The sequence below is a fragment of the Hypanus sabinus genome, chromosome 16 (assembly GCF_030144855.1).
Source record: "Hypanus sabinus isolate sHypSab1 chromosome 16, sHypSab1.hap1, whole genome shotgun sequence".
Classification (NCBI taxonomy): Eukaryota; Metazoa; Chordata; class Chondrichthyes; order Myliobatiformes; family Dasyatidae; genus Hypanus; species Hypanus sabinus.
In genome coordinates this window covers 34,585,920-34,613,588 of record NC_082721.1, presented here as the reverse complement: position 1 = coordinate 34,613,588, position 27,669 = coordinate 34,585,920, and the positions used below count along the sequence as shown (strand labels likewise).

Below are 27,669 nucleotides of genomic sequence, written 5' to 3'. Positions count from 1 at the left end.
GATAGGCTGAATGGCCTCTTTCTGTGCTCAATGACGATGATAAATGAAATTTAATCACCTAAATAAAAAAATAACTTATTTATTTAAAGATGTTTCCCCATCTGAAGGCTCATGTTCTAATAATTATTCTTAATCCAATAAGATAACTGGAGGAGAGAAGAGTAACCCTTTCAGTCTGATAAACAATATTCATTTTCTCTTTTCTTCCTAAAAGCAGTCAGAGATCACTGACCAGCTGCCTCCACAATCTGCTACTATGTTACACGAGGTATAATTAGATTACAACTTTACATTTGTTCCTATTTGAAAGCTAAAATACCAACTATCTGCTCCATCTCTGCATTTCAACTTCCTGCAATTGTGAAACTGGCTAACTTGATCCAAAAATGAACTGACAATTCAAACATTTTCTCCACTAAGGCCCCCTGGGACCAGGCAGGTCAAATTCCTGGAATTCTTGGATGCAGTTCCTCATTTCAGCCTGCTGCTTCACATTTGAGTCAAGGCATTTCAAGAAATCACCCAGCTTAACATGCTTATTAAGACTGAATAAGGAGGAGCTTTCAAAATCTAAAACTGTTCTGATGCAGTGTGGCTTAACTGGTCAATGGATTGACCACACATTGACTACATTCTCCACAATGATACACCCGCCAGAAGCTGGCCTTGCAAAAACTCTTCTGGCTCACGTGTTAGAGGACCTAAAACCAATGAACTTGATCCCTTTAATTTTTGAAATATGCAGGAACACAGCCAGCCATTTGGAATGAAATGAGAGACAACCATGATATTTCTGACTGGGACCGTTCCTGGGTCATGTGTAATGGCCACAAAAAGACTGACTCATCAATTACACAACATTCTGCCCCAGAAAGGTTCATGTACTGGATTGGGAAGAAGGAAATGGAGTAAGAGTAGATCACAGCCCCACAAGACTGCTCTGCTAGTCAACATCATTTCTCATCTTCCACTTAAATAAGATTTTTTAAAATCTTCTTTCATTATTCTTTTTTTTTGTAATCAATTAATGAAATGTTAAATTTATTGAAAGAGTACAATTTAGTTTGGGACCTACGCCTACCAGATTTTGGCCTTGGGGGATTTGTTTATCTATGGGTGACTGCTAAATTAAAATTCAGTGTCAGTATTATTCCCAGTCCAGACAAATTATTCAGACAAATCATTATTGTCCAGACAAATCATTATTTTAAAAGATAAAATAAAAACCTAGTTAGTTTTTGTGTCATTTCCTGTGGATCCATCTGTTCAGAGAATACAGGGATGTGCATGCTCCAGCCAAGGATATGGCTCCAGACTGTTAGCCCATCGTTCTGTCTGCAGTGTTAGTGTGGCCCACAATAAACAACAATACTTCTAACATAGAACATAGAAATGTAGAGCGCATTACGGGCCCTTTGGCCCACAATGTAACCTACTCTAGCAATAGAATTTCCCTAGCACATAGCCCTCTATTTTTCTAAGCTCCATGTACCTATCTAAGATGCTCTTTAAGACCTTATCGTATCGGCTTCACCACTATCGCTGGCAATGCATTCCATGCATCCACCACTCCCTGTGTGGAAAAACTTACCCTGACCTTCCCCTTGTACCTACTTTCAACCACCTTAAAACTATGCCCCCTTGTGTTAGTCATTTCAGCCCAGGGAAAAAGTCTCCGACGATCCACATGATCAATGCCTCTCATCATCTCATACACCTCTATCAGGTCACCTCTCATCCTCCGTCACTCCAAGGGGAAAAGGCCAAGTTCATTCAACCTGTTCTCATAAGGCACACTCTCTAATCCAGGCAACATCCTTGTAAATCTCCTCTGCACACTCTCTATAGTATCCACATCCTTCCTGTAGTGAGGTGACCAGAATTGAACACAGTATTCCAAGTGGGGTCTAACTAAGGTCTTATCTAGCTTTAACATTACTCCACGGCTCTTAAACTCAGTCCCACATTTGATGAAGGTCAACACACCATACACCTTAACAATACAGTCAACCTACGCAGCAGTTTTGAGTGTCCTTTGGACACAGATCCCGAGATCTCCCTGATCCTCCACACTGCCAAGCGCTTTACCATTAATATATCTGAATGTGTACTCGAGCATTTGGATGGGTTTGTCTGTTTTTACATGTGTGAGTACATATATGTATGCCCCTTTTGATACCCTTCTTGAGTCCCGAGTCTGGAAACTTCTGCTTCTACGTGTGAATGTGTGCCTTAGCGAGCTTATGCCTGTGTGAGAGTGTATGCATGGCTACTAGAGATGTGTCTATGTGCATTTCCTCATTACGAGATGTGCATCTGGGTGGCACAGCTGCGTAACGCTATTACAACGCCAGCGACCAGGATTCAATTCTGCAGCTGTCGGTAAGGAGTGTGTACGCTCTCCCCACGGCTGTGAATGATTCCTCTAGGTGCTCCAGTTTCCTCCCACATTCCAGCAACTTGTTAGGAGGTTAATTGGTCACATGGATGTAATCGGCCAGTGTGGACTGTTTAAACCAGAAGGACCTGTTACCATGCTGCATCTTGGAGTAAAAAGTCAATAGATCTGCTTATGCACACTAACGTCATTCGTAAAAGAGTGTATTATGTTTGGGGGAATGTGTTCATTTGCTGAAGTTTGTCTGTGTGCTCATGTCCACATTACAGAGTTTACGTTCCTGCCCTTCATGGTGTCAAGAAGCCTCAGATCATTCTACAATCAATGCCATAGTTTTGAAGTGTAATCACTGTTGTAATGTGCAATACAACTGCCAGATTTTACATCAGCACAGTTGTAAAGAGGTTTTCTGTATAGCTATTACATAATTTAGCAACATAGAGTTATGTTTCTACAGGAAACATTGTCATAACTCTGCTTTATTAACTTGCTCTTGAAAATGTCCATAACACACATTCTGACAGATCATCGTACCACTGAGCAATTAAAGGGCTACTACGTACTCAGTAGCCACTATAAATCAAGTAACCACAGACCCAGCAGAACCCTAATGTACATGACACTTTGACCTAGATCCTCCCGCCTGGTCTTGGGAGTTCTGTTAGATGAATCACTGATCAGGGAGGCACAAAGAGAGAATCTGTAATTACCGATAAATACTTTATTGTCTCAATGGAAAACCACGTGAACTTACACGGCCAATACCGGTGTGCACACCAGCTAAGTTTTCCTGACCTTCCATGAACAGTCAAAGAACAAAAATAGATATTACCAGTTAAAAATGAGTTTCTGCTGCTGGCCACGTTTCCCGTAGCCATGTTTTGAATATCCATGTGTCCGTGGGGCTCCAAACATTCGTGTTCGGTGGTCTCCCTCAGAGTTACCGCTGCCAGCATACTTGAAGCATCTGCTTTTAAGTTCATTTCTTACCAATTCCAATATTACATTCCAGTGTTGTTGGTTGTAGGTCATCTGTCTGACCTTTAACACCTTTTTATTGGCTCTGTTCCAGGCTAGCATCCATTTATTGCCCCCTTCACAGCAAGTGACAATTGGATAATTTATGGCTCTTTGTTCTCAACCAGGCTCCAGCTTGAATCACGTAGACCAACGTTCACAAACCGGCATATTATATCCACCCAAAGACGACCTCACAAGTAACTTCTTATTTGGAAATGATCTCTAGTTCAGCAGATTACCTGAGGCTTCATTGTGTGGACGTTATAACACCTATCAAGCCAAGTGACTAACACACAAAATGGAGAACACAGACTCTTCATATAATGGCAGCCCTCATCTCCTCCCTCGTGGCAAGAACAAAGGCAATTGGTCCGTAAGCGTCCACTGTCCTTGGTTCATTCGAATTCACTGGCTTGCAGACTGTAGTTCTTTCTGACCAACGGTTCTGTCTCACTGCAGTTCAAAGGGTTTGCACCCCGTCCTCTCCCCTCGTCCAAGCACGTGGACAGTGTGCCCAGGGAAATCCTGCAGTAGTGAAGCCCGATTCTGTTCTTGCCCAACATTCATACTTGAATGGTGATAGACGTAAGAATTTCTGCCTAGTTTACTTCTCCAGAGTCGAGGCTGCTCAGGTCAATAATGGTGCCTCATCTCTGGCTTTGTCGGATCAGCTAACTCATACAAATTCTTGACGTAACAAACAGATTTTGTCTGATTCAGTGACACAGGAAATAGTCAGGGAAGCAAGAGGGGAACAACCCTTAACATACTTGAGTAAAAGTATCCAATTTCAAAAGGGAGAATCGTCATCATCATCATCATGTGCTGTGCAAATCACACATGGGCAATTATGGTCTTTGACCATGATTGCCCTCTGCAAATATTCCTACAGAAGTGGTTTGCCATTGCCTTCTCTGGGCAGTGTCTTTACAAGACGGGTGACCACAGCTATTATCACTACTCTTCAGAGATTGCCTGCTTGGAATCAGTGGTTGCATACCAGGACTTATGATATGCGCCATTAGTTCATACAATCATCCATCACCTGCTCGGGGTGGGGGGGGGGGGTGAGTAAGCAAGGGTTACAACTTGCCCAAGAGTGCCCTGCAGCCTAGCAGAGGGGAAGGAGCACCTTACAGTTTCTCTGGTAGAGATGGATCTCCACCCCCCCCCCACCCACCCAAAAAAGGAGGATACCACAGCTAATTTTGATTGGATGAGTTGTGTTCCCTGATATTGATTGGCATTTGCCAGTGTAAGCCACAGGATGGGTTTAACCAGTGTTTCTGAAGCTTGTCATTGTGGGTTAATAGCAACAGGATATTCCTTCATCACTGAATGGTCCTCCTAGGAAGTGTAAGATGATTGTCTGATGCTGAGGAAAAGGGCCCTGAGAAAGAGGGGGTGGAACTATAATGGGCTATGAGTTACAAAGAATTAGTATCTGTCGAAGGAGGTGCTTTGCAGTGGTATGCAGCTCTTCATCTTCGGGCTGATTGCCCTTCCTCTTGCCCAAAGGCTGAATAGAGTCTCTTGACCACTAGGAGAGGCTCAGAGACTTCATCTGAGCATTAGTCTCCTCATTGGTTTCATTGGCCCGGAATGGATATGAAGCTGCTGATGATATTTGGTATTGGCTTAGTTGCTCCTTGGCGATCCGATACTGATAAGTGCACATGTCCCCTGACCTGTATGAGTCAGTATAACCCTCAAAGCTGTTCAAACTCTTGGAAGTGACTGGTAGAGAGTAAGTGTGGCTTAAATTGCTCATCAGCATCTGGGTAGGTTCACTTGAAGAACTTTGTAAAGAGCTGTAAACTGAGATGTAGCCACTCTGATGCTCAGATCCATGCAGGTTGAGTTTAGAGACAAGAGGCTTTCCAATATTCACTTCTTTCTTCTCCTCTATGATATCTTCCATTTGTTTGTACTGATAATGTAGACAGATGGAAAAGCTCAGCTCTTTCTAGAGAATATCAGAGCAAACAAAAAAAAGGGTCAAGTTATTTATGTGATTTTGTGACCGACATACTCTTCCTTCCTCAAGTGTTTTATTCAATATGTCATTTTGTGTGCGTGCGTACGTGCGTGTATGATCAAGTGACTCTGACTTGGGATCAAAGCTCCAAACTTCCTGATGGACACACACTATCACATTTACATTTTAAGCCAGCGGATATCTGCAAAGTTACCAGATACATATTAAGCCAATGCTTCAACGATGAAGTTGATGGCAGACTGGTGTAAGCCTGTAAGTTATGGGTTCAAGGTCCATTCTTGAATTTAACACGTGATTTAGACTGTTGTCCTGTGTGATGTTAAACCAATGACTAATCAGATCCAAAGGACGTGGGGGGGGCGGTGGGAAGGTATTCTCAGTCCTTTCCGACAATTCTCTCCCAATCAAAAATGGGTCACCAAACCACCTCCATAAATGATAGAAAATATGTAAAACCCTGCATTTGCATTCTATAGAAATACTACCTGGTGGTTCAGCTGGTGGTGTGATGGACAGTGCAATGGCACTTTGGGTGGATCGGCTGTCTCACGGATCCATAATATTGGGATTGATTCTGATCACTGGTGCTATGTGTGAAGTATGCATGTCCTCCGTGTAACTGCAGAGATTTCCTCCAGGTGCTCTGGTTCCCTCCCATATCCCGAAGAGGTTCAGGTTATCAGGTTAACTGCAGATGCAAGGCTCAAGAAGTGGGTTGTATTAATGAATACAGGAGAGAATGTGCTATAGGGAAATAAAAGTGTGCATGGGACTAATGGTATTGCCCTGAAAGAACCGTGTAGACTAGATGGGCAAAATGGTCTGTTTCGCAGTTGTAAGGAAATACGTGACATATACGACTCTAAAAGTATGCATAAACATACTCAGCATGTGGATTCAGGGAATGGTTGCTTACCCTTAGTTTCTGTAGACCACTAAGCCTGGTGTAGAGACACTGCTCTGGAAAGTTAAAGCTGCTAAATGAGAAGAAGACACTGCCTGTCTCCTCTGGACAGCCTTTGTTGGTCTGCTTGAGGTTGACATCCAAGTCCTGGCATTCAACAGTAAAAGAGGAAAGTCATAGATCTTTCAGCCCACCAACTATGTACTGACCGTCATCCGTCCATTCGCAGTAACCTGGTTACACAGTCTTATCATGAACTAGAATGTGGCCTTTAACATGATAATCGCTCCTTCACTGATCTGAGCCAGACACACAGCAATATTTCAGATTTTCTTTTCATTGTATCATCTCTCTCTCCAGCTCTCCTACTGGACTCTCTTGTAGGGGTCTGGTTGGTAGTCCTGCAACACCTCACCATCCTCAGTTCCCACTTTACAATAGATATCACTGGATGGCAGTGAAACTCAGCTTCCTCTCACTTAACCCAGAAGTATTGAAGCCAATTGTAGCCTTAGTTCCTCGGTCAGCTGAGAACAGCAACCTCAGCACAGACAGATAAATTCAGACTGTTCTGATTTGTGCGCCAGGCACGGTCATGTTCAGGTATGGATAAAATGAGGGAAGTGCAAACACCAAAGAGTTGCCACCTCCTGGAATGATGAAAACCTGGGGCAATTGTCCAATTTTCTGCAAGTATGTTGTCTCAGTCTACTCTTCTTGCAAGTGGAACCATGAGCTGGTAGACCTGGCGTGGGTCACTGACAGCAAGGAATTATTGTACATAAACACGAAAAATCCAAAGCAACACACACAAAATGCTGGAGGAACTCAGCAGGTCAGGCAGCATCTACGGAAAAGAGGAAAAGAACAAACTGTTGATGCTTTGGTCTGAGACCCTTCTTCAGGACTGAGAAGGTAGGGAGAAGATGCAAAAATAAAAGGTGGGGGGGGGGTGGAATGAGGCTAGCTGGAGGGTGATAGGTGAAGCCAGGTGGTTGTGAAAAATAAAGGACTGGAGAAAAAAATAATCTGATAGGAGAGTGGACCATAGGAGAAAGTGTAGCAGGAGGGGACCCAAGGGTAAGTAATAGGCAGGTGAGAAGTAAAATGTCAAAGTGGGGAATAGAGGAAGAGGGGAGGGGGAGGGATTTTTTTGATATTCATATTCATACCAACAAGTTGGAGACTACTCAGACAGAATAAAAGGTGTTGGTCCTCCACTCTGAAGGTGGCCTCATCTTGACACAAGTGGAGGCTGTGGACTGAACAGGAATGGGAATTGGAATTAAAATGTTTGGCCACCAGGAAGTCTGCTTGTGGCAGATGGTGCAGAGGTCCTCAGCGAAGTGGTACTCCATTTTATGACGTGTTTCTTCAATGTAGAGGAGGCTGCATCGGAAGCAATGGACACAGTAGATAACCCCAGCAGATTCACAGGTGAGATGTTGTCTGACCTGGGAGGACTGTCTGGGGCCCTATATGGAGGTGAGGGAGGAGGTATATGGACAGGTGTAGCAATTAGGCCGCTTGCAGGGCTAAGTGCCTGGAGGGAGATTAGTGAGGAGGGACAAGAGAATCCCTGTGGAAAGCTGGGGGTGGGTGGGGGGGGGGGAAAGTAAAGATATGTTCAGCTATCCCTTTGGAGATGGCGGAAGTTGCAGAGGATATTGTGTTGTATGTGAAGGCTGATGGGGTGGTAGGTAAAGACAAAAGGTGGTGGGAAGATGGACTGAGTGCAGATGTGTGGGAAATGGATGACATATGGCTGAGGGCAGTATCAATAGTGGAGGGAGAAAAACACTGTTCTTTAAAGATAGGGCATCTCTAACGTCCTGGAACGGAAAGCCATGCCCTGACAACAGATGTGGTGAAGGTGAGGAAACTGAGAAAAGTTGCATTTTTACAGGAGATAGGGCGGGAAGAGGAATTGTCGAGATAACCATGGAATCCTTAAGTTTATAAAAGATGTCAGTTGACAGCTTGTCTCCAGAAATGGAGACAGAGAGAGTGAGAAAGCAGAGGGAGATGTCAGAGATGGAGCAAGTGAATTTAAGGACAGGGTGGAAGTTAAAGACAAAGTTGATAAAATTGACAAGCTCAGCATGAAGCAGCACCAATGCAGCCATCAATGTAGTGGAGGAAGAGTTGATGAATATAACTGTGAAAGGCTTTGAATATGGACTGTTCTACATAGCCAGTGAAGAGGCAGGCATACCTGAGGCCCATGTGATTGCCCATGGCTACCCCTTGAGTTTAGAGAAAGAGGGAGGATCCAAAGGAAAAATAGTTCAGGGTGAGGTCCAGTTCTGCCAGATGGAGGAGAGTGGTGGTAGAGGGGATTTGGTTTGTTCTTTTGTCAAAAAAGAAGCGGAAAGCTTTGAGACCTTCTTGATAGGGGATAGAAGTGTATATGGTTAAGATGAGGCAGTCAGGGCAAGGGAATTGAAAGTTACTGAGGAGATTTGGGAAATGACAAGTGTTGTGGATGTAGGTGGGAAGGAACTGAACTAAGGGAGATAGAATGGAATCTAGATATGAGGACACAGGTTCAGTAGGACAGGAGCAGGCAGAGACAATAGGCTACCCGAACCATCCATACATGCTTCTAGCTAGAAATCACTGATCACCTTGGTCCTTTTGCATATGAATCCCTCCACCTCACCAAAACCTCGGCAATTCCTCTACTGGAGAACATTCATGGCCAACAACCAGATTTTTGTCCTTGTTTTGGCTAGAACTTGCACCTATACTGTTGTTAGGTTCAGTCACGTTTACACTATTGTTATCAAGCAGTGCAATTTCACACTAACATGCTGACTACAATGTGAAAGATACTTAAAAAGATTGATGAGGAAACTTGTTGTTCCTTACCTCTGGAAAGTCTGTCAGTCTGGCTTCACATTTAATGATTTGCTGGGGAGTTTGAACTATGCTGGCATAGATAATCATAATGTTTGAAAACTCTGCTGCAAATCCTAGACGAATCAAGGCTCCACAATCAAACTGGATGTACTTGCTTTCTGGTAGGACTAGAGAGGACAGCTTCATTAGTTACTGTGAACATTATGATCCTGTCTGGAGGACTTCATATCCTCTCACCCCAACTGTATAACTGTCAGACTGAGTCTTATCACATTGATCCAGAACTATAGAACTCTCACCTGCCTCAGCATTACATTCCTCCATGTTGTACAGCACCAAAAAACTTTGCAACTTCCTGGGCCTAAAAGAAGATGGAGCCAGAGAGGGGCAACATTTTGTGGAACAGTGACTGCCACCATCTGTGCCCTCTTCTCTTTGCTAAATCAGAAAAGATTACAGGAGCCTGAAGACGCATATTCAATGACTTAGAAACACTTTTTTTTCCTTCTCTGTCATCAGATTTCTGATCAGTCTATGAACATTAATTCATTATTCTTTTTCTTGCACTATTTATTTTGAAATTTATAGTATTCTTTATGTCTTTGTGTATACTGTTGCCGCAAAAGAAAAGATTTCACGTCATGTAAGTCACTGACAATAAACCTGATTCTTACTCTGATCCATGCAAAGGAGTCCCAGGACCCACATATTAAATCAGTCTTCATTTTCTAACATCAACAGATCTTGGCGTTGTGATTTGGAGTGCATCCACCAATGACAGGAAAAGGCCTTGGACCCAGTATGTCCCAAAAAAACAATCCCTTAAATGGATTTGAATGGTGGGAGTTCAAGGGGCTGCAAAAAAGGGGAGGTCAAGGTCAAGGCTCTCTTATCATGTTTTTAAAACTCCAGAGTAGAGTTGTTTCACCAAACTATTGCTAGCTGAATCAGTACTCTTCTTCTGGGTACTTAACCCTTGGAGTAAATGTTGCCTCCTATTTTCATTCTTGCTCCAAGCACTTTTGTTTAATTCCTCCTGAATCTATAAAAGCTTACATTAAAGTATCCCCTTTCCCAAACAACAAACCCAGTCCTTCCTCAGTTCCTGATTCCAAGACTCCATGACACCATTGCCTCTCGGAGAGTTATTCCTCCTCCATGATTCATTTCCTGGATTTGTTAAAGCAGTAAAGAAAGCTTCACCATTTAGAAATCTGAGACACAAGTGATTCTGCAGATGCTAGAAATATTGAGCAAAACATACAAAATGCTGCAGGAACTTAGCAGGTCAGGTAGCATCCACGGAGGGTAATAGATCAGGACTGATGAAAGATCTTAGCCCCTATTTATTTCCCTTTATAGTGCACACATAATGCTGACTTTCTCCAGTAGCCTGGATATCAACAACTGACATTCTATTAAACTTTTGACATATTTGTGCTTCATTTTTAATTGAGAGCTGGTAATTGGAGATGCAGATTCTGAAGGTTCCATATTCTCTATGCTTGTGCATTACCCCTTTTGGCTGGAGGCTACAACTGCCCCAGCACCAAGGGTAGGCGGCTGAACTCTCCCAGAGCTGGAGTCCATTGTGAACAACATTGAATGTAGTTGAGAAACTGCGTAATTCATTGGAAATGTTTGATGTGATTAACAGCCATTTGGGCAAGACAGGAGCACATTGTGCTAAAGGAACTTTCCTTTATTGAAGACATTCGAATGGAGAAAGGCAATGGAAATATATGGCAAATTCTATTAAAATTAGCGCTAAACAAGAAGCCATGGCTCACTGCAGAGCTCCATGACAGGCTGAAGGATTGTGAAGCTGCCTTCAGATCAGGGGCAAGTGACAGCTCTCAGAGAAGCAAAGCTTGTGCTTTTCCTGCTCCATCAAGGAGGCAAAATGGGGTCATTCTCAGAGAATTTACAGCCACTCCTGCGATACCAGGCACACGAGGCACATGTGGCAGGGAATTCAGAGGACTACAGACCACAAGTCTACTCCGCACGTGAGTGACCAGGATGCTTTACTCTCTGAGAGGCCGGAGGTCTTCTACGCCAAGTTTTGTTGTGCAGAACAAAGCACTGGTGAGGAAGGCACCCTCCCCCCGGGGGAACAGACAGTCCATCTGGCTGAAGCTGAGGTGAGGAAGAGAAAAGCCCACGCAAAGCTGTGGGGCCCGATAACATACCAGATCGGGTTCCGAAAGACCATACAACCCAGCTGATGGATATATTCAACATCTGTTTGGAACAGTCCATTATCCCCTGGGCTTTCAAGGTGGCAACCATCATTCCAGGGCCAAAGAAGGTGACAGTAATCTGCCTAAATGACGATCATCCAGTGGCATTAACATCAACCATTATGAAATGCTTTGAGCGGCTGCACAAGCCTTTCTCCTGGCTACTTTGGACCCTTTCCAGTTTGCTTATCGCTCAAACCAATCCACTGACAATGCAACAGGCTCTTCCCTTCACTCTGTCCTGTCCCACCTGGAAAATGGGGCCTCATGTGCCAGACTGCAATTTGTAGACCGTCCTTGCTGGGCCTCAACGCCTCCCTCTGCAACTTCTTGAGTGAGGCCACAGTCAGTCCGTGAGGGCAGCAACGTCTGTCGACCCATTACGCCGAGCACTGGCTCTCCCCAAGTCTGGGTGCTCAGCCCACTGCTGCTCACACTGACGACGCGTGACTGTGTCTCAGGATCCGGATCAAACAGTTTACGGATAACGCAACAGTCGTTGGCCTGATCAAGAATGGATGGAGTATAGAGAGGAAGTGAGTGGCTGATGGATTGTTGTGAGAAGCATAACTTAAGCCTGAACTTGAAGAAGACAAAGGAAATCATTGTGGACTTCAAGAAGGTGCAGATGAACCATCCCCCTCTGCGAATACATGGCTGTTCTGTAGAGAGTTAGGTGCACCACGTTCCTGGGAGTTGACATCCTGGATGACCACACCTGGTCCCTTAATATTAGCTCCCTGAACAAGAAGACACAGCAGTCCTCCACTTCCTAAGAAGATTGAGGCAAGCAAGGCTCCCACCCCACATCTTAATTGTGTTTTACAGGGGCACCATTGAGAGTGTCCTGACAAGTTGCATCTCCATCTGGTATGTTAGCAACCAAGCATCAGACCAGAAGTCCCTATAAAGGACTGTGAGGACAGCTGAGAGGATCATAGGGGTCTCCCTCCCATCCATCAGAGATCTTCATCAGGAGTACTGCGTATGCAGGGCCCTTAGTGTTATTAAGGATCCCACCCATCCATCCAGCATCCTCTGAGACCTTTTACCAGCAGGCAGGAGACTCCGATGCATAAAAACAAGAACAGTCAGGATGAGAAACAGTTTCTTACCCCAGACCATTAGATTTCTGAACTCCTTGCCACATCATATTCAAAGTATCACTGGTTAATCTGTTCCGTACCTTACAAGATTTAATATTTATGCACTTTAGTTCGTTATTTATGAATGATTCATCTGTAGATTTTATCCTTCAAAAGTTATCGTGTGTTATGTGTTGAATGTATACTACTGTGCTTTACACCTTGATTTGAAGAAACATTATCTCATTTCTTTATACATGTATATAGTTAAATGACAATAAACTTGACTTGACATGAAACCCAAAAGAATTACGTAACCCCATGCAGGTTGATAAATTGTAAAATATGCAAGTATACTGAAGCCCTTTTACCATTGCTTACCATTGGCCTTGGCCCACTGCAAGTTCCTGACGGAAAACTCATCGTAATAATCTGGTGGGTTGATCTTATCTCTTAACGACCGTCTCTCTGATAGGCTACTCCGGATCTCCAAAGCCTGTCTTCCCTTTGTAAGCTCACATTTTCCCATATCTGTAATTGCAAAAGGGAAAGAGACTGTGAGGGACAATTTATTATCATTCTTAACACTTTTATGCAATTTGTTGGCCTTCTCAGCATCAGGGTTACAGCTGGAATCCTTGTCCTGAAACCATTCTACTAAATCTCGTTCCATGGACCTTCACATTCATGACCAAAGTAGTGTCATGACCAAAATTAAACACAATTCTCCAATTATGACTGAAGTTGTGTTTCACGAAAACAGCCTCCCTGCTTTTGCCTCAACCATCCCTTTGCTTCCATAGGTGCAGTTTGACATACTGAGTTCCTCTAGCACTTTGCTTTTTGCTCCAGATTCAGGCATCTGCAGGCCCGTGTGTCTCCCTTCTCCTGTACTCTATTCCTCTGTGTAGACATAAACTTTCTTTCTCAGCATGCCGAGAAGATTCACTAGGATGTTACCTGCTCTGGAGGACTTTAGTTATGGGAGTCATTGGATGGCCTGGGCTTGTTATACATGGAGCAAAATTGACTGAGGTGTGACCTGAATGAAGTATACAAAATTATGAGGCATACATAGGTCAGTCAGTCAGAATATTTTCCCTTTGAAGATCACAAACAAGAGGGCATGAATTTAAGGTAAGAGGAAGGAGATTTCAAAATGATTTAAGGAGAATGTTTTTATTTACAGAGTAGTTGACATCTAGAACATGTTGCTATTTGAAGTAGCGGGGTAAGAAGTACATCGCCTACGTGTGAGCAAATGTTGCATTTTTGGAGGAATAATAGGGACTGGACATACACAATGAATTGTAGGACCTTAGGGACTACAGAGACATCACAGGTCAGATGGATGCAACCTAAACAAATGCCTCTCCTCATAGTTGTGGTTACAACAAAGTATATGATTGTGCTGGAGATGGTCCAGTGGCAATTCACAAGGATGTTGCCTGGGATGGAACATTTCAGATACAAGGAGACACTAGATAGACTGGGTTTGTTTTACTTTGCGTGGAGGAGGCTGAAGGGAGAGCTGATAGAGGTATAAAAAAAGTTATGAAGGACATAGAGCAGATGATAGCAGACTTTTTTCCCATAGTAGGGGTAGCTAATTCTAAGAGGAAGAGATTTAAGATAAGGAGTAAGAGGTTTAGAGGAAAACTGAGGAAAAATGTTCTCACCTAGAGGGTGGTTGGAACACACTGTCAGAGGTAGGTTCTCTCATGTAAGAAATAAAGTCTGTAGTAAGAAATAAAAGTCTGGACAGGAATTGTCATTACATAGAGCACTTGTGATCAGGCGTTCACAGATGTGATTAGTATGGATGGGCACTTGATGGTTGGCACAGACATAGTGAGCTGTAGAGCCTGTTTGACTATGCTGCTGAATCAGTGATTCCGCGACTGTATATATTGTACATTAAAAATACAATGGCTGGTGGCTGGTGACACCATTGTGTACCAACGTCCAGTCTGATAGACAACTGTGTACCAGGACATGTAGCTTACTGTCCTTAGGCCAATTCTCCAAGTGGCCACATACTCTTCTGTTTCAGGAGCTTCCATCTGACTCATAGGTTTTTATTTTCAAGCCTGTCAGATATTTTCTGAAAGTTCACGTGGACAACATCTGCTGCATCACTTCCATTGGCCTTCTCTGTTACTATGTCAGAAATTTCAAACAGCTTTGTCCAACGTGACTTGCCTGTACGAAACCTCCGCTGGCTTCTCTTTATCAGCGCAAACTCTTCAAGTGTCTATTCATTCATTCCCTGACTATTACCTCCAAAATCCTCCTCACAACTGCTGTTAAACTGACCAATCTGCACCTTTCATGTCATCACACACTTCTTTTCAACAAAGATTTCATATTTACCATTCACCAGTCTTGACACCTCACGTGGCACACCAGTGCACATTTAACCACAGAGAAGGAAATGATTTCAAAAACACACATCTTCAGCGCAATGAAAAGTCCTAAAGCAATTTATTTTCTTCTGGACCATCTGTAGAAGGTACCCATACTGTTGCTAGATATAGCATCCTGAGATTTAGATCCAGAGATAGATAATAGTATTGGAGGTCCTGCCAGAGCTGCCAAGGCAGGAAAGTTCAGTACATCTTGTAGATGGCACTCCCTCTAACCGCTGTTCACTGGTGGTAAAAGGAATTCATGTTTAGGAGTGCTGGGTGTATCAAAACAGCAAACTGGATGGTGCTGAGCTTCTTGCATGATGTTGGAGTTGCACGCAATCTAAGAAATTCAACAGAGTTCCACCACTCTATGAACTTGTAGATAGTGGAAAAGCTCTGCGGTGTTGTGAGGAAGTCACTCCCTGCAGGATAAAGACTCTGACCTGCTTTCATTAGGCATCATATTATGTAATTGGCACAGATGAGTTTCTGACCAATGGTGACGCACCGGGATGTTGAAGGTAGTGGGCTCAGTGATTGCACGGTCATTGAAAGTCAAGGATAGGTGGTTTGAATTGTCTTGTTGCTGATGGTTACGACCTTTAGCAGTGTGCTTAGCATTTATATCAACCATAAATGTCTAGGGCTTGAAAAAATAAATGAAGCAGAAACAGACTGTTTCACTTGTGAATGGAAATGAACATTGTGCAAATATCAGCGCACATTTCATAACATGAATGTTATCAAACAAAAAGTGGCTAGAAGATAAGTTATATGTTTCCTCATAGAGGTCTTAAACCCTCCTCCTACAGCTCTAGCCTACAGCTTGACCTCAAGCTGATGCAGTTGGCAACATCCTGGTTTATTTTGGAATCACTAAGAATTGAAGATGAATTATCTGGTAAAAAGCTGGGAGAAGATCAGTAATTAGTGTTTTAAAATGTTTTGCTTTTTCTTTCTTTATTTAGAACAGAACATAGAACAGCCCATGATATTGTGCTGATCTTTTTAACCTACTCCAAAACAGCAAAAATTAGTGGGAAGTTAGAGGATTGGGAAGCTTTTAAGAACCAATAGAAAACTATAAGGATAGAATAGATGAAATTTGGAAGTAAGCTAGCCAATAATCTAAAAAGGGATACCAAAAGTTTTTTCATCTATATAAAGTATAAAAGAGAGGGAAGAATGATATTGGACTGTTGGAAAATTATGTTGGAGAGGTAGTAATGGGGAACAAAGAAATGCAGACAAACTGTGGTGAACTACATATACCTGTCTGGACGCGCCCCTCTCCTGACTGCTCCTGTGGCTCCTCCCACAGACCCCTGTATAAAGGCGATTGGAGGCATTGCTCCCCCCTCAGTCTCCAGGATGTTGTGTGGTGGTCTCTTGCTGCTGATCATGGTCTCTTGCAGCCAATAAAAGCCTATCGTTCACCTCCCATCTCTGAGAGTTATTGATGGTGCATCACAAACTTAATAAGTATTTGCATCAGTCTTTACTGTGGAAGACACTAGCAGTATTCCAGAATTCGAGAGAGTCAGATGGAAGAAGTAAGTGTAATCACTATTGCAAATGAGAAGGTGCCTGGGAAGCTGAAAGGACTGAAGGCAGATAATTCACCTGGACCAGATGTACTGCACATCAGGATTCAAAAAGCAGTAGTTGAAAAGATTGTGGAGGCATTAGTAATGATCTTTCAAGACTCCAGAACATGGTTCTGGAGGACTGGAAATTTGCAAATGTCTCTCCACTCTTTAACAAGGAATGGTGGCAAAAGAAAGGCAATTATAAGGAATTTAGGCTGAATTCAGTGGCTGGAAAGACTTTGGAGTCTATTATTAAGGGTGAGTTTTGTGTTACTTGGAGGTGCATCGTAAAGTGGGCTGAAGTCATCATGGCTTCCTTAAGGGGAAATTGTGCCTGACAGATCTGTCAGAATTCTTCGAGGAAGTAACAAGCAGGGTGGACAAAGGAGAGGCAGTAGGTGTCATTTACTTGGTCTTCAGAAAGGCATTTGATAAGGTGTCACACATGAGGGTGTGTGAAGAAATAACAAGCAGGATAGAAAAAGGAGAATTGGTGGATGTTGTGCACTTGGATTTTCAGAAGGCCTTTCACAGGGTGCTGCACGTGAAGCTGCTTAAGATGAGTGCCCGTTGTATTACAGGAAAGACACGAGCATTGATAGAAGCTTGGCAAGAGGTTAAGTGTCATAATCAAGGGGGCCTATACTGGCTTCCAGTGACTAGTGGTGTTCTGCAGGGGTCAGTATTGGGACCACTTCTTTTTATGTTATATGTCAATGATCTGGATGATGGAATTGATGACTGTGGCCAAGTTTGCAGACAATAAAAAGAAAGGTGGAGGTAGTATTGAAGCAGGGAATCTACTTGGACAGATGGGGAGAACATGCAAAGAGTGGCAAATGTTTTATAGTGTAGGGAGGTATGTGGCCATGCACTTTGGCAGAAGGAATAAAGGCACAGATTATTTTATAAACAGGGAGAAAATTCAACAATCCGAGGTGCAAAGGGACTTGTGCGTCCTCGTGCAGGATTCCTTAAAGGTTAACTTGCAGGTTGAGCCGGTGATAAGAAAGGTAAACGCAGTGTTAGCATTCATTTTGAAAAGACTAGAGTATAAGATCAGGGATGTTGCTGAAGCTTTACAGGGCATTGGTCAGACCACACTTGGAGTATTGAGAGCAGGTTTGGGCCTTTACCCAAGAAAAGATGTGCTGGCGTTGGAAAGAGTCCAGAGCATGATTACAAGAATGAAAGGGTTAATGTATGAGGAGGGTTTGATGGCTCTGGGCCTGTACTCACTGGAGTTTAGAAGAATGAAGTGGGGGGGGGGGGGGAGATCTTATTGAAACCTATCAAATATTGAAAGCATCACACACAAAATGCTGGAGGAACTCAGCAAGCCTGACAGCATCTATGGAAAAGAGTAAACAGTCGACATTCTGGGCTGAGACCCTTCTTCAGGACTGGAAAGGAAGGGGAGAAGCCTGAGTAAGAAGATAGGGGAAAGGCAGAAAGAAATACAAGGTGGCAGGTGATGGGTGAAACCGGGAGTGGGGGAGAGCTGAAGTTGAGAGCTGGGAAGTTGATTGGTAAAAGAGATAAAGGGCTGGAGAAGCGAGAATCTGATATGAGAGGTCAGAAGACCATGAAAGAAAGGGAAAGAGGAGGAACACCAGGGGGAGATAGGGTGATAGAGGGAAACAGGAATAGGGAACGGTGAAGTGGGGGGGGGGGGCATTACCAGAAGTTTGAGAAATCAATGTTCATGCCATCAGGTTGGAGGCTACCCAGACGGAATATAAGGTGGTGTTCTTCCAACCTGAGTGAGGCCTCTTTGTGACAGTAGACGAGGCCATGGAGTGACATGTTGGCATGGGAATGGGAAGTGCAATTGAAATGGGTGGCCACTGGGAGATCCTGTTTTTTCTGGCAGATGGAACATAGGTGCTCAGCGAAGTGGTCTCCCAATCTACATTGGGTCTCACTGATATACAGGAGGCCACACCCATGGGACCGGATAAAGTAGATGACCCCAACAGACTTGCAGGTGAAGTGTTGCCTCACCTGGAAGGACTGTTTGGAACTCTGAATGGTAGTGAGGGAGGAGGTGTGGGGGCAGGTGTGGCACTTGTTCTGCTTTCAAGGGTAAGTACCAGGAGGGAGATCAGTGGGGAGTAAATGAGTGCACAAGGGATCCCTATGAAAAGCGGAAAGTCAGGGGGAGGGAAAGATGTGCTTGGTGGTGGGATCCCATTGGAGATGGCGAAAGTTACAGAGAATTATGTGCTGGATGTGGAGGCTACTGGGAAGGTAGGTGAGGACAAGAGGAATCCTATCCTTGGTGTGGTGGTGGGAGGATGGGGTGAGGGCAGACGTACATGAAATGTAAGAGATGCGGGTGAGGCCAGCATCAATGATGGAGGAAGAGAAGCCCCTTTCTTTGAAGGAGGAAGACATCTCATTAGATCTAGAATGAAAAGAATCCAGAGAGCAAATTTCGCAGACAAATGAACTGAGAAAAGGGGGCGGCAAGAGTGGGAAGAGGTATAGTCCAGGCAGCTGTGAGAATCAGTGGGGTTATAAAAGATATCAGTAAATAGACAGACTCCAGAGATGGAAATTGAGAGATCGAGAAAGGGGAGGGAGGTATCGGAAATGGACCAGGTAAATTTGAGGGCAGGATAGAAGCTGGAGGCAACGTTGATGAAGCCGACAAGCTCAGCATGCATGCAGGAAGCAGTTGTTGATGTAGTATAAAAAGAGTTGGGAGTGATACCAGTAGGCTTGGAACATGGACTGTTCCATGTAGCAAGCATAGCTGGGACCCATGAGTGCCCATGGCTAGACCTTTAGTTTGGAGGATGTGGGAGAAGCTGAAGGAGAAATTATTGTTTGAGGACAAGCTCCCCCAGTTGGAGGGGAACTGGTTGGGTCTGTTGTCCAGAAAGAAGCAGAGAACTTTAAGGCCCTCCTGAGGGGGGATAGAGATGTATGGGGACTGAATATGCATAATGAAAGTGAGATGATCAGGGCCAGGGAAAAGATCTAGAGCGTGTGAAGTGTCACGGATGTAAGTAGGAAGGGACTGAACCAGGGTGATAAAACAGAGTCAAGGTATGCAGATATAAATATGGGGCAGGAACAAGTGGAAACAGTGGATCTACCTGGACAGGCAGGTTTATGGGTCTTGGGTAGGAGGTAGAAACAGGAGGTACAGGGTGAGGGAACAATTAAGTTGGTGGCAGTGGATGGGAGATAGCCAGAGTTAATAAGGTCAGTAATGGTGTGGAAGACAATGGCCTGGTGTTCCTGAATGGGGTCCTGTTGAAACAGTAAGTCAGAGGAGGTGTCTGAGAGTTGTGACCTGGTCTCAGCAAGGTACAGGTCAGTCCACCAGACTACTACAACACCTCCCTTATTTGTAATTTGATGGTGAGGTTAGGATTGGTGCGGAGAGAGAGGAGAACAGTGCCTTTGGAAGGGGTGAGGTCAGAATTAGAGAGAGGAGAGTCTAAGTTGAGATGGTTGATGTCTTGTGGACAGTTAACAATTAAAAAGATCCAGATCAGACAGAAGACTAAAGTGGGATGTCCAGAAAGAGGAGGGTTGGAGGTGGGAGAAGGGGTCATCGGCATGGGGTGGAGATCCTTGCCAAAGAAGTAGGCACGAAGACAGAGGCAGCAGAAGAAGAGCTCAGCATCATGGTGGGCACGGAACCCACAGAGGTGTGGATGCAGGGAGACAAAGGTGAGGTCCTTGCTGAGGCCAGAACATTCTGCCTTACAGATGGGAGAGTCGGAGGGAATTGTCATGACCCGACATGGATGAGAGCTGGGATTAGAGGAGGGGAGAGGGTTGGTAGTGTCATAGGAGAGGGGAAAGAGAGGGGAAAGAAGGGGAGTCTCCATGTATTGAAAGGCCTAGATAAAGTGGATGTGGAGCGGATGTTCCCTGTAGTGGGTGAGTCTAGGACCAGAGCGCATGACCTCAGATTACAGGGACATCCATTTAGAACGGAAACGAGCAGGAATTTCTTTAGCCAGAGGGAGGTGAATCTGGGGAATCCTTTGCCACAGTCAGTAGTGGAGGCCAAATCAATAAGTATATTTAAAGCAGAGATTGATAGGTTCTTGGTTAGTCAGAGCATCAAAAGCTTCGGGGAGAAGGCAGAAAAATGGTGTTGAGAAGCAAAATAAATCAGCTATGATCAAATGGCAGAGCAAACGCGATGGACCGGATGGCCTAATTCTGCTCCTATGACTTACGGTCCAAGAACAACTGAACACTTCCCTCCCACATAGCCCTCCATCTTTCTCTCATCTATGTGTCTATCCTAGAGTCTCTTAAATGTCCCTAATGTATCTGTCAACCGCCATTCCCCAGCGGTCTACTCCACACACGCACCACCCTTTGCATAAAAAACCTACTTCTCACATTCCCCCCCCCCCCATACATTTCTCCAATCACCTTTAAATTATGCCCACTTGTGTTAATCATTTCTGCCCTGGGGACAAGGTGCTGGCTGTCTACTTTAGCTCTGCCTTCTATCATCATATATACCAGTTTAGATGGATAATTGAAACTGTGAAAAGACTGCCTGAGTTAGGTGAGTGGAAGGTCCCAAAGAAATTCAGTCCATAAGGCTGTAAGACCATAGGACGTAGGAGCAGAAAGCCCATCGAGTCTTCAATCATGGCTAATCCTTTGCTTTTCTCCACCTCAACTCCATTTTCCAGCCTTCTCCCCGTAACCTTTAATGCCATGTCCAATCAAGAACCTATCAATCTCTGCCTTAAATACATCCAACGACCTGGCCTCCACAGCTGTATGTGGTAACAAACTCCACAAAGTCACCACCCTCTGGCTAAAGAAATTTCTCCACATCTCCACTTTGAATGGACACCCATCTATCTGGAGTCTGTGCCCTCTTGTTCTAGACCCTCCCACCATGGGAAACATCCTTTCCACATCAACTCTAGCTAGGCCTTTCAACATTTGAAAGGTTTCAATGAGATCCCCCCTCATCCTTCTAAATTCAAACGAGTACAGACCCAGAGCCATCAAATATTTCACATTTGATAACCCTTTCATTCCTGGAATCATCCTTGTGAACCTCCTCTGGACCCTCTTCAGTGCCAGTACATCTCTTCTAAAATGAGGGGCACAAAACTGTACACAATGCTCAAGGTGAGGCCTCCCCAGTGCCTTATAAAGCCTCAGCAACACATCCCTGCTCTTGTATTCTAGCACTCTTGGAATGAATACTAACATTGCATTTGCCTTCCTCACTACCAACTCAACCCCCAAGTTAACCGTCAGGGAGTTTCTGCATAAGGGCACCCAAGTCCCTTTGCATCTCAGATTTTTGGATTTTCTCCCCATTTAGAAAATAGTCTGCACATTTATTTCTACTACTAAAGTGCACGACCTTGCATTTTTCAACATTATATTCCATTTGCTACTTTCTTGCCCATTCTCCTAATTTGTCTAAGTCCTTCTGCAGCCTACCTGTTTCCTCAACACTACCTGCCCCTCCACCAATCTTCATATCATCTGCAAACTTGGCAACAAAGCCATCTATTTCATCATCTAAATCATTTATATACAGTCAGAGTTAACAAATGTCCAGGTTTACATTCTCTCCCCGCCCCCCCTCCCATCAACTACCACTTATATATCAGTTTGGCACAGTTTATCAGAAAAAAATTTCGATGTTCTAACACTGGCACATTATGTAGAATACAATGCCACTTCCATAGCATTACAGCTGGGCCCTTTCCCCGTTCTGCTGGAGCTGAAGCAAAGGTGGGGCAATGTCTGGTGAGAGGCTCCACCTAGTGGCAACGACTGGTATTAAGTCTACAGAATTTAAAGAATTTGAGTCACATTCCCTCCTCGGTTCTCATGCCCGCCTACGGTTCCTTCATGCACCTGCCTGACTTCATCTTGAATGTCGATGTTTTTGCTTTAACCACTAACACTGAAGTGAGATATAAAGGCCCAGGATGCTAAAAGTATCTCTCCCGCTCTCTGACAGGCGTCTTATATTTAATCCTTTTTCATTTGTTCTTGTTCCTGCCCGCAACTGTAGAGCAATTAATCTGCCACGTAGTGTGAATGCAGTAATCAGTCATGAACACGCAGGGCCAGGTGCTCAATTCTCCACATTGTGCTGGTGATGCTAGACTTCCACTGTCAGCATCTGAAAAGCAAATCACTCTTTGTGTACGGTACGGTACTATAAAACAATTAAAGGTGACCAAAAGGAAAATGTTATGTCAAATAGCTGTAAATTGACATTATTTTCAGAGTTACATTGAAATATTAACAGAGGAATGGAAGATGTGTAGGGAGTTGGAGAGGACTATGAATATTTTCAGGGTAAACTAAGGGGAAGGACTCTGAGTGGGTGAACTGTGGCATGGAGTCAGGAACAGGAAGCTCCAAATTTTGCAGTAGTCTTCCTGTTTGCCAGTGCTAGTTACTTAGAAACCACTCTCGGTCTTCTTAAATTATACAGAACAAATATTTGAGCCAGCAATGATTACCATGGAATGAGAAAAGGAGAGACCGGGCAGGACAGGTGTTGACAACTCTAACTGGGTCTACTCACATGGCCTCCCTTCCCCAATCTCAACTCTATCAGACTTCTTCCCAGTTTCAAAATTTCTTTAAGTCAAAACCAAACCGAAGAAAATGAAAATAATTCCCTGTGCTGGCTTGTTAGGAAGTGATCAAATATTACATGACCCCCTCTGAGCATTTCCATCGTTTTCAGATTTTATTTCGGATTTCCAGCATCTGCAGTTTTTTTGGTTTGCACATATAGGATCATGTTCAGAGAATATATGAAGAAAGTTGAATAAATTGGATAGATACATGGACGGGAGAGGTCTGGAGGGATATGGACGAGGTGCAGGTCAATGGGACTACGAATAAAGTTTTGGCACAGACTAGAAGGGCCGAAGGGCCTGTTTTCTGTGCTGTAGTGTTCTATGGTTCTAACTATCGGTTACCAGCTAAACACTGGAACGTTAAAATCTTGTGAAACCAGAGAGGTTATTTTCTTGGTTGATTAAGAGATAAACAGCTTTTGAGGCTGAAAAGAAAATACAAGTAATTGATACCACAAACGATTGGCCACGATCGAAAAACTGGATCTCTGACATACTGTGAGAAGTAAATGATGAAATAGAATAAATGAAGCCCTAAAGCTTATCTAACCAAGAGCTACTGTAATGATAGATGGAGACACAAGAGATGATAGATGGAGACAGAAGGGGCTGTAGATGCTGCACTCTAAAGGGGAAAAAAACAAACTGCAGAGGGAACTCGGAGTCAGGCGGCATCTGAGGAGGCAAAATGATAGTCAACATTTCGGGTGGAGACTCTACATCAGGACTGAGAATGTAGAGGGGAGATACTTAACAAACACATGCTCTTTTGACAGCAAATTTGCATCACTTTATAATGTAATTACAGACAGGACAGGAGCAGGTGGGTGTTAACTAAGGAAAGCCAGGGATTCCATCATTATCAATCAGTACACTGGAAGTGGATAACCATTAAAAGAAGGCCATGTGTAATTAATTGGTACCCTTCACAAAGGTTACTTTCTTGGTATTAAAACCCAAAAAGAAAACATTTATCACCTAAGGTATCATAATCCAGCCCACATTATTTTTGCAGTCACAATATCCTTTTGAAGCCATTGGACGAAGTTGAGCTCAGGTCATCTCTGCCATCACCCATAAGGCACAGCAGCTTGCTGGCAGCAACAGGCTGATTGGTGGAGAGTATCTTGCCAGCAGTCCTCAACCCATCAGGTCCAAAGCCAGACACACAGGTCATCAAGTGAAGCAGACCAACTCTAATTCCAATTGGAAAATGGGATCGATGGATTACTGCGTGCTGCAATTCACAACCCGACTTAAACACAGACTGTCCTACAAACAAGAATCAGTGAGATGGCTGAGCTCTGAAACTCATGGAGTGTTGGTATGGGTACTACACAGAGCTAAGCCACGAAGTACCACTGCTCAGAAACGTACAGTGTTGTAGAGCCACAGCGAGGCATGACACGGAGGCAGGCCCTCTGTTTACTCTGAGTGTTATCCCAGTTTACACTGACCAGCCACCCAGAGCAGTCCTACTTTTTTTCTCTATTCTCCCCTGCGTTAACACCCCAGATTAAATCAGTCACCCACACACAAGGGCGATTTATATTTTAATCTACCAATCAGCATGCCTTCAGGATGTGGGAGGAAACCATTTAACCCAACGAAAACCCACATGGTCACAGAGAGAACATGCAAGCTCCACACAGGTTAAGCCTGGGTCGTTGCACTATAAGGCAACAACTCCTCTAGTCGTGCCACTGTGCTGTCCAGCGAAGTCTGGCAGTTATTGTTAGGAAGGTCAATTGGGGATGTTTGCTCACTCTGTGTAGAATGTGTCAGAAGCCCCTGGGTGATGGAAATCTGATTTCTGTGCAAAACCAAACTCACCTTCTGCAACTTTATCCAGCAGCACCGTGATCTTTTCATCCTCCAGTAAGCGCTTCTTCAGGAAACTGATGAAAATTCCATTTGTGATCTCACCCTGGCTGATCTCATACGCCTCTGCATCTGGGCAACTGGAACATTTCATAATATCAGGAAGATGCTCTGAAATAATCTGGATGAGTAGTTTGTGGTCAATGAAGCCTCCCAATCACTATTTGCTTTATACCTCCAGAGCCCAACATGGATGCACTGTCATGCCTTGTCATAAATGTAAGGACTAATCCTGACTGTCGCCTGACATTGAAACACCCACCTTATTGGGTACAACAAAAACACATGACTGATTCCTGGGCTGTCACCAGTTTGGTTGGGATGTGACCCTGGTCAGACAAGGAAGTGTTAACATTTTTAGCTGATCAGGTTGGGAACTTCCGCCGACAGGCAGGTTAAATAATTAATGTGGAGTTATAGCAACTGCATAGCAGCCAACACCAACACCGGTCATCAGATACATTGAGGAGCTGGAGATAGTTTTGCACTGACTGAAATCTTTTTCCAATTGTTCTACCAAGTCACTGTCTTACCTAGAATAACTGTCAATCATAGATCTACTGGCAGTACTCTTGCCTTTGAACCTGAAGATTCAAATCTAAATACAAAGACTTGGACACAAATTGTGGGCAGGCAGCCTAAGGCAAGCCAGCCAAGGTGCTGCCCTCCATTACTGCATAACCGTTCTTCAAGAATGAATTAATTAGCTGTAAAGAGCTGGAACACATTGAGGTCATGAAAGTGGCAGATACAAGTCAGTTCTATTCCAATGCAATAACTGAAGTTAAGATTACCTCCTAAACTTGCAGGCTGGAAAAAGTTAATGATGATGAAGAAAAAGATGAACTACTCACGTGGCATAACCATAAACGATGTTTGCTGTAACTCTCAAGGATTCCATTTGTGGAATTATTTCATCATGCATGTTCCTGTGAAAGTAGAGTTGGAAAGAAGTCATTTATATATACAACCATCAATCCAGATTTTCCCTCTCGGCTTGTTATGTTGACAGACCATTTTATCTCATGTGGTCTTCAGTTTTGCCATTTGCCATTTGTGCTCTCAACCACCCCGTCCCCCTTTTCTCTTTCTTTCCAAAGGCTCACTCCCATAACTCCACAACCATCCGCATCAGTTGTAACCATCTGATCATGATCAATGCATCAACCATCACAGACCCACCAACGATGGCCCCTTTAACAGCCTTGGTCACTCCATCAATTGTGACCTCCCCATTGACTGACCATTTTACCAATCATTGACTGTGGCCACTCTTATCAATGGTGATGATCCCATCAACAGTGATTACCCATCTACTGTGTCAATTTCACCTCTTTTATCCATTCCCACAAGAACTCCTCACTAACTGCAACCATGTTCACCCATTGTCACCATACCCACTAATCCACCCTGGTAGTGTTTGATGCCAGTGCTGGGAGTACTTTGCTCTCTAAACTGTGCTAGCACTGGGTCAGTCAGAAAGCACAGGATTAATTAATGTGAAGTTTACATTGTGCCTGATTTCTGGTAACTTTATTCTCTGTCTGACCTTTCTTATCCTTACCCAAGGTGTTACTGCCATGAGAGTGTTCAATAGGACATTGTAGAGCAGGCATTCCCAACCTTTTGTATGCCATTAAGCAAGGTGTCCATGGAGCCCAGGTTGGGAACCCCTGCTATAGAGGATCTTTACTATTTATCTATGTTCCTTTCTCCTCAGCTAGTTCGTAGGAAGTTTTCATCTGTGTCTATTCAGCGGAGATCTCGTTCATTGGTGATGCAGTGCAAAGTTTAAAAGGACCTCGGGTGCTTTTGGCTTTTTGCTCAGCAGGCAGCAATTCACGGGGCCAAAAATAGAAAGGAAGTGCAGGCAGAGTGGTCATTGTTGGAGTGGAGCATTGTTAGAGTGGTCCTAGCTTTGGTAAGGTGAGGACAGGCTTAGGCAAGCTCCGGCAGAGGTTCCAGGTAAGTAAATAAGAAAGTTTCTAGTAAGTTTTTTTTTGTTAGCACATAGCTAGCATGCTGAAAATGAACCTGAAGTTAGCAGTAATTTCCTTCTGTAAGATGTGGGAAATTAATAATTACATCTGCACAATGTTAAGGAACTGGAACAGCAGCTCAATTATCTTCAGCTTACTTGAGAGAATGAGGTGGTGATAGATGGGAGTTACAGGGTGGTAGTCACTCCCAAGTTGCAGGAGGCAGATCCTGGGTGGCCATAAGGAGAGGGAAAGGGAATAGGCAGCTGGTGCAAAGTACCCCTGTGGTTGTTCCCCTCAATAATAAGTGGATACATTATGGATACTGTTGGGTGGGGGGGGGGGGTCAGTGAAACCCCAGCGACCCCCAATCTGGCTCTGTGGCTCAGAGGGAAGGGGGGGGGGGTGAGGAAACAGACTTCAGGAGTGATGGGGGTTTCCATAATTAGAAAATCAGAAAGCAGATTATGTGGACATGAAAGAGACACCCAGATGCCAGGGATAGGGGTGTCTTGGATTGGGTCCATGGCATTCTAAAGAGAGAGGGTGAACAATCAGAAGTCATGGTACGTATGATTACCAATGACATAGGTAGTTAAAGGCAGAAAGTCCTGAATACAGTATATAAGGAGTTAGGCAAAGAGCTGAAAAGCAAGATCTCCAGGATAGTACTCTCTGGATTGT

At 44.0% G+C, this 27,669-nt stretch overlaps 1 protein-coding gene across 3 annotated transcripts in view; it reads right to left on the bottom strand.

Annotated features, from left to right (window-relative positions):
- Positions 1-3,099: 3,099 nt before the first annotated feature.
- malt2 (MALT paracaspase 2) overlaps positions 3,100-27,669 on the bottom strand; it is a 68,630-nt gene continuing 44,060 nt past the window's right edge. For all 3 annotated transcript variants that reach the window (XM_059991541.1, XM_059991540.1, XM_059991542.1), the window contains exons 12-17: positions 25,861-25,935; positions 24,959-25,086; positions 12,893-13,042; positions 9,193-9,350; positions 6,334-6,468; positions 3,100-5,384 (exon numbers count right to left, since the gene is read on the bottom strand). In XM_059991541.1, the coding sequence (XP_059847524.1) occupies positions 4,959-5,384; positions 6,334-6,468; positions 9,193-9,350; positions 12,893-13,042; positions 24,959-25,086; positions 25,861-25,935 (1,072 nt within the window). In that variant the 3' untranslated portion in view covers positions 3,100-4,958. The remainder of the gene's footprint in view (positions 5,385-6,333; positions 6,469-9,192; positions 9,351-12,892; positions 13,043-24,958; positions 25,087-25,860; positions 25,936-27,669) is intronic.